Source organism: Leuciscus leuciscus, assembly GCF_965113295.1.
Source record: "Leuciscus leuciscus genome assembly, chromosome: 5".
NCBI lineage: Eukaryota > Metazoa > Chordata > Actinopteri > Cypriniformes > Leuciscidae > Leuciscus > Leuciscus leuciscus.
In genome coordinates, this window is record NC_138729.1 from 5635591 (window position 1) to 5645417 (window position 9827).

Sequence of the window (9827 nt, forward strand, 5' to 3'; positions counted from 1 at the left end):
GAAATATTACCAATGTTCAGCATTTCAGAAGAGTAAAACATTTCTGCATTTGAGCATAGATTTTATTACAGTAAAGTAAAGATGACATCATCTCACGCGTGCCATTATTGCATCATGCCCGACTGCATATGTAGCATATAGAGACCGTGTTCTTCATGGTCTGCTTTTCATGTACACACACACACACACACACACACACACACACACACACACACTGATGCTTTAATATGCACACAAGCCATTCTTCCGAATGCCTTTTTTGGCTCGCTGCTTTACGCGTTTTACACACTGCAACATGTCAAGCCAATGATGCGCGCAACCTTGAGTTTTACGTAACACTTACTGTCCAGCTCTTAGCCAACCCTCTCTCCATCAGCGAGCACGCGTGATGCTCTGGTTTGACGGATGCTGAGCTGGTTCCAGTCCCTCCCTCCCTCCCCCTCCACTGGCCCTTCGAGTGCTCATCCATGGTGCCAACAGACGGACATTACACGGGCGAGGAAAACAACAAACAGCCTCCATCATAGTGAGTAGATGCACAATGTCTCACTGCATTGTCGGAAAATTAGACTGCATTACACAACCAGTTAGTGATGCGCAGTTGCATATACTGTCATTTTTTACTAGAGTGCGTCAGGCTCAAGTTGGCGTTTTGGTCAGTTTGTTGTTGATAATCTCGATCAAATTGGGATTGTAGTCGATTTAAACAAGCGCAAATAATATGATGATTTTGCTCGTTCATGTTTCGGATTGACTCGACGTGTGTTGCATGGAAACCAATGGAAGATTAAAAAAATAAAAAAACATATGGCGTTATCAAATTGATCAATTTAGACCATTTAGTTCCAGTTAAACACGGACAAAAATCTTTATCAATAGGGTTATAGTCTCAGAGTAAGCAGTAGCCAATGCTCTAATCTATTTTACATAGTCTATAGGCATAGTCTATTCAGACATATGTGTGTGTGTGTGTGTGTGTGTGTGTGTGTGTGTGTGTGTGTGTGTTTCAGATTATCACCACTGCAGGTCAGTGTTAATGCCATGGCAAACAGGGGACCAAGCTATGGGCTCAGCCGTGAGGTCCAAGAGAAGATTGACCTGAAGTATAATGTGGAGTTGGAGGGTCGGCTTGTGGAATGGATCCTGATCCAGTGTGGTGACGACTTGGAGCGACCTGAACCTGGCAAACAGAACTTCCAGAAATGGCTCACGAGTGGAACAGTATGTGCTGGAAATGGCATGGGGAAGGAACTTAAACTCTAGATCAAACATTCCAGTAACCTTGGTTATATTAATGTCAGCAACTAATATTTAACAAGGGGAGCCTGAAGCAACACAACATTTGTCATTAGATACACACTTAAAAATAAAGGTTCCTTATTGGCGTCTATGGTTCCATGAAGAACCTTTAACAACTAAAAGCACAAAACATTCTTTAGTGGAAAAAGATTATTTAGAATAGATTATTAAAATGTTCTTCACACTAAGAAAAAAGTAATTTTTAGAACTGTTCGCTGAAGGTTCTTTGTGGAACTCAAAATGGTTCTTCTAATGCACTGCTGTGAAAACCCCCTTTTGGAATCTTTATTTTTAAAAGTGAATCTCAACTGGAATAATAACCACCTTGCACAATAATATTATCTATCATAATTTCTCATTATTTTACTATGATTATGACACTATACAGAAAAACGTTTGTGGAGGTGTGAAAAATTTGGTTTATAAACAATTTTCACTCAAATTGCTAGTAAATTTCACAAATAATTACAAAGAAATGGCAAGTTACACATTTAATAAATGTAACATTTTGAAGTAGAAAGACTGAAATTGTATATTCTTATAAACATTCTCCAATAATGTTTTTTTTACGTTAAATATATGTTTTACAACGTTGTCGTGTGTTGATAAATTCAAGATTATTTTTGCATATTTGGCCCTGTTTACACCTGGCATTAATATGCGTTTTGGTCAATCGGATCACAAGTGGACGATGCTAAATGGTGTAAACGGGGTCTAAAACTTTTTGAGCTTGTCCACTTTCGAACACTTCCAGAGGTCGTGGAAAACACATTCGACCGGATTGCTTTCGTAGTGTAAACGCTCATGTGATCGAATGTGTTCAAACAGACACAGAAGACCGTCTACTCTCCGTCTACTGAACTAATGCGTGAACATTATGGGAAGAGCTCTAGCCAGACGGGATTTAAACTTTGTCGGCTGGAGACCCAAGTTTGGTTTGAAGATGAAAAACGTACCAATCACAATGTTCTCTCATCATTCCTGATTTCTAACACACACTCACAGTGTTCGGCGTGATCTTGCGTCTGTCAGAGCGGAAACCAAAGCTGATGCTCTCCGTACGTTTTTCCAGATTCTCCTTTTCTGTTCATATGTAAATTGCGTGAGCTTATTTCATCCATTAGATCGAAAGATCTGAAAAAACACATAGATTTACCCGCCCATAGACCCTCACCTCGAGAAATCAGGAAAGAAGTGATTGAAAGTGGACAAAAGAGACGGATTTAAACACCAGGTGTAAACGGGAATGTGTCTCCCTCGTCTACTTGTGATCCGATCCACCAAAACGCATCTTAATACCAGGTGTAAACGGCATTAGTTAAAATTTATGGTTGCATCCCACTTCAAATACTTTGCACTAAAAGCATTCACTTTGCTGATGATGGAAAAGTACACATTTTTGAATAAGTAATAAGACAGTGTACAAGTATTAGAACATACTGTGTTGCCATGAAATTGTCTTGATACCACACAACTTACTATTGTTGAATTGGCATGTAAGCATTAACATCTAAAGGCATCATACACTTGTTAACTTTGTAAATTGTTACAGAGAAAAACGGGGGATCATATAGGAGACGCATGACAAATGAAAACAATACGTGTTCTAAAATCGGCTAAAAATATCAAGCATGTCTGATATCCTCCGACTAGATGGAATTGAAGTCTGAAGCTAAAAAATCTCTGGCCAAAAATGCTAAAACGTCTCTGCCCATAATACACTGTGCCATTTTCTGTGAAATCTGTCAACTCCGACTCCGATTGTTACGTATGGTATAAAGTAAATCCAGCATATTGTTATCGCAGAATAAACCCTGACAGGGTGATCAGAAGCTTTAGTCGTCACTAGGACTAAGAATCTGACAGAACCTAAATGATTATGTTCCTCCTTTCTCCCTTCCCTCTCTTAACCCCATCCCAGATTCTCTGCCGGCTCATCAACAGTCTATACCCCAGCGGTGAGGAACCAATTAAGAAAATTACAGAAACTAAAATGGTCTTTAAACAAATGGAGAAGATTTCTCAGTTCCTGCAGGCTGCTGAAGAATATGGTGTTAACAGGGGAGACATATTCCAAACTGTTGATCTTTGGGAAGGTAAAACAAACACACACACACACACACACACACACACACACACACACACACACACACACACACACACACACACACACACACACACATGCACACACACACACACACACACACACACATGCACACACACACACACACACACACACACACACACACACACACACACACACACACACACACACACACACACATGTATGCACACACACTCTCTTGAATATACACTTAAAATAAAGTTTTTTTTTTGGTATTGATGGTTGAATTAGTTTATATTTTAAAATATATTCAAATATGTTAGATTTTAAAGTGTAAAAATATTTCACAATATTAATGTGTTTGCTATATTTTTTTATCAAATAAATGCAGCTTCTGTGAGAATGAGAACTTTTTCAAAAACATTTAAAAAATGTACCGCCCCAAATGTACTGTAGAAAGTCAGTAGAATAAAGTAACATTTACATTTAAAGGGCTCATGAACTGAGAAATACAATTTTCCTTGAGGTTTTGACATATAAGAGGTCATCATATTATAAGAATATCCTGAGAAGTTTCAGAACTGAAAACTTCCTTGTTAGTCCAAAATCAGCTTTTATTGTTATCAGGCCCAGCGAACGACTCGTCCTGGAATATGTCTCTTTATGACGTAATAAGGCAGTGAAAGACCGCCTCTGCAGAAGAAGATCAGCTTAGGCCCCGCCCACTGGAGTTAGTGAGATGAGGAAGAGAGAAGAGCACAGGGTCACTCACTGGACTAATAATGACATTACCCTCCTAATGCTAGGAATGTGGATATTTATTTTCAACAATGTGAATGTCGAACATTATTTATTCGTATTCGGTACATTTCACTGGATTCTTTGGTAACCCTGTTTATTCTAATGCCTGATCTGTGACCAGTGATTTCTGATGTAGTGATCTAGTAAAGTAGTTAAAGGGATAGTTCACTTTGAAATAAATTTTTGGTATGTTTTAGCTTACCTCAAGGGCATCCAAGATGTAGGTGTCTTTTTTTCCGCAGTAGTTTCAATTTTGATATTTTTAGGTCAAACCGTTCTTGTCTGTCAGTCATATAATGCAGGTCTATGGTCATTATCTCAAAACACAAGCACAGAGTCCAAATTAAAACAATTCCCCGTCGTCCAAATTAAACAATTCCCCATCGTAAGTACACATTGATGGCCTAAGACACGAAACGAGCGGTTTGTGTGAGAAAACGAACAGTATTTATATAGTTTTTACCTCTTGAACACAGCCACGTCCAAGTGATCTGATCTGACGTGTACGCAGACTGGTGCATAGATATATACACTAGATGTCGCCTTAAAGACATTCGTTCCAATGAACTGCCGTAGACAAGGCGACATCTAGTGTGTATATATCTATGCACCAGTCTGCGTACACGTCAGATCAGATCACTTGGACATGGCTGTGTATAAGAGGTAAAAACGATATAAATACTGTTCGTTTTCTCACACAAACCGCTCGTTTCGTGTCTTAGGCCATCAATGTGTACTTACGATGGGGAATTGTTTAATTTGGACGACGGGGAATTGTTTTAATTTGGACTCTGTGCATGCTCTTTGAGATAATGACCATAGACCTGCATTATATGACTGACAGACAAGAACGGTTTGACCTAAAAATATCAAAATTGAAACTACTGCGGAAAAAAAGACACCTACATCTTGGATGCCCTTGAGGTAAGCTAAAACATACCAAAAATTTATTTCAAAGTGAACTATCCCTTTAACATTGAGAGCTGTAATAGTAAAAACGTGCTAAAAGTTTTCACGAGAGTTCCATATGTAATACTAGCTATTTCATATGTAACGCTGTTAGCAAATCACAGCAGTGGGAGTTTACACTGAAGTCTCACATCCAATCACAGCAGTGGGCGTTTACACCGAAGTCTCACAGCCAATCACAGCAGTGGGCATGTCCACTGAAGTCTCACATCCAATCACAGCAGTGGGCATTTACACCGAAGTCTCACAGCCAATTACAGCAGTGGGCGTTTACACCGAAGTCTCACAGCCAATCACAGCAGTGGGCGTTTACACTGAAGTCTCACACAGACACGCCCCTTCAAACAGAGCGTTCAAATCAGAGGCTAAAATCAGGCTTGGAAAAATGCCTTTTTGAAGTAAAATCATACTAACATTATAAGCGCACCCCAGGATGATGAGGATGATGAGGACGTGAAGCGGAGGTCTTGATCCGCCTGAAGGGGGTTATTTTGAGAGAAACACCGGCTGGATGTACATTATCCCGCTTATTACACGGCTACTTGCCACATAAGTAAATAATTAGACACGAAATATTGATCTGAGTTGAAATATTTTAGTAGGTCTTTAAACGCAAAGCTTCCGCGGAGAGAGCAGTCGCCGCGCGGCAAGTTCAAACTAAACGGCAGTATACAGTCATATCACTTATTACACAGCATTTCACCACATAAATAATTATGGGGATAAGATATATTGATTTCAGATTATACTGTTTTTAAATCGTACCTGTTTGTATCTTATAAATCCAACAGTGTACAAAACAATTGTTACAAAATGGCGGCAGCTGCGTTTGTATGAAACGAGAGAGCGAGTCCACGATACTGGATGGCATGATTAAATAACTGTTCACAAAAATATGGATTATGAATAGGATTTAGCAGAGTTAAACGCGTTCCTGGGTAAACATATTTTGCTTATCCTGGAACAACATTCCTGTCCGAAAATGTAGTCCATATCCCTACCCCTAAACCTAACCCTACCCATAAGTTACCTCTAAAATCAGAGTAAAATGATGGTGAATAACACTAATGTAGAAGCACATAACCCTGGCTTTAGGCCTAAACTTGACATAACTCTAAACTTGTCCCTCAAATCTGATTGGTTGATTGGAAAGTTGGTCCAGGATCAACAAAGATGTCGATCTAAGAAATCAGGTTCTGCTGTCATTAACATGGTGTATAAAGGAAATTACAAGATGCCTCTGCCAGGCGTTGTCACCGAAATCGTGTTCATAAGCCTTTCGGTCTGTTTTAAAGGAAAGGACATGGCTGCGGTCCAGAGGACACTGACGGCTCTGGGAAGTGAAGCTCTCACAAAGGATGATGGACATTACCGCGGGGACAAAGACTGGTTTCACAGGTGAGCTGGACAGAGAAAGGGTGTTACTCATTTGCACTCTGCCCAGGGATGGACTGAGACCCCAGTGGGCAAACGATCAGGGCCAGCAAAGCCTTCTCTGCTGGTTTAAAACTTTTTCATTCTCATTTATCTTTATTTGCCAATGTATTTCCAATCACTTTCTTGATTCTATCTTTTGAAGCTTTATCAGTGTACAAACAGAAAGTTGATCTAATCAGAATTTATCCATTTATCACTTAAAGGGATGGTTCGGAGTAAAATCAACCTAGGGTCCTTTGCACCATGACCTTGAGCCAAACACCCCCCAGAAGCCTTTTTCCCCTTGGTCGAACATTATTAAAGTTAGAGCTTATTTAGCGATATCAGCCAGATGGCTTAGTGCAGGCGCTAATGGATCCAAGGGTGTATCTCGTAAAATATTACCCCACTAATAATGCCCAGAATGGTACCAAACTTCTACAGTAGTAAAAATAGGGGTAACTAAGCATTATTAGTGGCGTTATTTACGAGATACATCCTTGGATCCATTAGCGCCTGCACTAAGCCATCCGGCTGATATCGCTAAATAAGCTCTAACTTTAATAATGTTCGACCAAGGGAAAAAGGCTTCTGGGGGGTGTTTGGCTCGAGGTCATGGTGCAAAGGACCCTAGGTTGATTTTACTCCGATCCATCCCTTTAAGAGCTTGCAGAATTGCCAACAGTGTGCAAACAAATCGAATCTAAATTCAGATGAATCAGTCAGTCAGATAGTTTTATTTGTACCTGGTTGGTGTAGTCTGTGCAGAGACTGTCTGGCTGGCTTTAAATCGATCGCGCATAAAGTAATGTAGCTAATTAGAGTGTGAACAGTGCGAGAGACGTTCTGTAAGAACTGCTGATGTATTCAAAATGAAAGGAGGACCAAATAATCATTGGTACTGTAAGTGCCGATTTATGATGTACTAAAGTTAAAATAAGCTTTTGTTTCAGAGCCATAGCCTTGTGGGAGCACTATGACATATAAAAAACCTTTTTATCTCATAATTATAATATAGTATGTCATAATATTGAATTTTTATTTCATAATATCAACTTTTTATCTCATAGTGACTTACTTTTTAATGGATCGGTGTGGATTATGTCATAATTATGACGTAGAATGTCCTACTTTTGACTTTTTCATAATTGACTTTTAGTCATCACTTCAACTTTTTATCTCATAATAATGACTTTAATTTCATAATGTCATACTGTTTCTTAATTTCAGGTTTTTTATGTCATAGTTATGATGAACTAAAGCATATTTTTTATTATGTTGCGGCTAATTGGGCTTCTGTAGCCTTTTTATTACGTCTTTCATGAGCAGAAGATTTTATTAGATTGCAAAGACCTCTTTTAAATTACATAATAAGCAGTGGGACATTCACAGTGGTTTAATGCTTACAATCGTGACATTACAAAAGGCCAATGAGCACCTATGAAGAAGGAATAATTACTGGTGACGTTCATCATTGAAACATTCAAACATTTTCTTTTGCGTTTACAGTGTTACAAACAAAAGCACAAGATGTTTCCCTGTAATTTCCTAGCCATCTTTGTCTACAAACCGGACCAGACTTTATGCCAGTAGTCAAAAGTCTGGATTAATCAAATCAAACACAGCTACAGCATCTCATGCGTCCTCTAACACACTTTCTGCATTTAAATATTTTGAATTGTGTTTTAGGAAAACCAAGGGCCACAAGCGGGAGTTTTCAGAGGAGCAGCTGCGTCAAGGCCGGAGTCTTATCGGGATGCAGATGGGAAGCAATCGTGGAGCATCTCAAGCTGGCATGTCAGGGTACGGCACCCCACGGCAAATCATGCGGTACGACTCTCCTCGACACAATGGAGATCAGAGCAATCCCTAAACACTAACCCGTTTGATATTTAAAATCTCGACTGGAGCCGAAACTAGCGCTCCAGTTGTAGGAGGAATGTGTACATGTGTATAGATATACAGTGAACTAAAGTTGCGCTTAAACCAGTCCTAGTATTACACACATTAGAGTGTTGTCCCTTCACCCACAATGCACCAGTGCCGTCTGTTATTGTTTCTCAGGCAAACTCCAGATTTTAAGTCCAATATGTGCAAAATAAATTGAATATTAGCATCAACTATATTAAATACTCAACTATTAAACGTGTAGCCCTTTACAAACTGTAAGCTGACAATCTGGTACCTCTTGAAGATCTAACGTCCTTTTACAATTGCATATTTGGCTGATGCTTTTACCCAAAGCAACTTAAAAGTGCACTCAAGGTATAGTGTCCTGGGAATCATGCATGCTGTGCAATAGGAACATTCAAAAGAAAAGTCTATTTTTAACTTAAAGCCATATGTATGTGTGTGTCAAGATAGACCGTGCTCAAGATATAAATGTATTTGGTCGAGGTGATGCTGTGCTATTGCTGTCAAATGTACACTATTATTGATGTATACCATCTAACTACAAAGGTTACTGTTCCTGCTACCAGAACGCGCCTAAAATGTTATTGTTGTGCATAATCTTTCTGATGTCGCTGTAAAGAACTGATGCTATACATTCCAGTGATGTGAGAAAAGAAAAAGTGTTCTGAAGAGTCAATATCACGTCAAATTGATACAAAAATTGTGGTTTATGAAATCTGTTTTCAAAATGTTGTTAATTTTATGCATTAACTAACGTGCATGTCAAGTAAATGTGCTTATGATGCTAAGATTGTATTGCTGATTACACCATTACTTTTTTGTGGAGCGTCATGTTTTATCTATATACAGAACCTTTGACAATCAAAAAACTTTCCAATTGTCATGATTGAAATAGTTCAAGATGTTTGGCTATTTAGTTCAATGTTTCTTGTTTTTATTTTCGTGGTTTGATTTTAGAAAAAATTAATAGTCTTAAATTTAATTTACACTTATATCACACTTCTGACTGTTTTTCATCATTTATTTATTTATTTGGTAAATGTTTTTAATGTAATGGAATGTAGTCGTTTTTTCATTAGGTATGTTTACATGCACACATTTTGTTAACCGTATGAATCCAATCCGATTTCAGCTTCTAAAAGTTATTTATGTGAACTTAAAACTTTGCAATCTGATTTACATATTAATTTACATGTGCATTACATGTGTTCCAAAGTCATAAACGTATAACAAACAATATAATAATACACACACGTTCGACAAGCAAATTTTTTTTTTTTATCAGATTGAGAAAATAGTAAGATTCAAGCATTTACATGCTTATTCCCCCCCCCCCCCATCGGATTACTTCAGGTCTGCATTA

The 9827-nt window shown here is 38.5% G+C and overlaps 1 protein-coding gene across 1 annotated transcript; it reads left to right on the forward strand.

The window, feature by feature from the left end:
• The first annotated feature begins 339 nt into the window (after positions 1-339).
• Positions 340-9283, forward strand: tagln3a (transgelin 3a). Its single transcript, XM_082171019.1, has 5 exons — positions 340-526; positions 1011-1221; positions 3221-3395; positions 6430-6532; positions 8240-9283. The coding sequence occupies exons 2-5, from the start codon at positions 1042-1044 to the stop codon at positions 8421-8423; spliced, it is 642 nt and encodes a 213-aa protein (XP_082027145.1). The 5' UTR covers positions 340-526; positions 1011-1041; the 3' UTR covers positions 8424-9283.
• Positions 9284-9827: the final 544 nt, after the last annotated feature.

Bases quoted from the DNA above. Each gene is read 5' to 3' on its own strand.
- tagln3a (XM_082171019.1), top strand. From the start codon at position 1,042: ATGGCAAACAGGGGACCAAGCTATGGGCTCAGCCGTGAGGTCCAAGAG. The intron at 3,396-6,429 runs GTAAAACAAACA...TCTGTTTTAAAG, and splicing joins AACTGTTGATCTTTGGGAAG to GAAAGGACATGGCTGCGGTC. The intron at 6,533-8,239 runs GTGAGCTGGACA...ATTGTGTTTTAG, and splicing joins GACAAAGACTGGTTTCACAG to GAAAACCAAGGGCCACAAGC.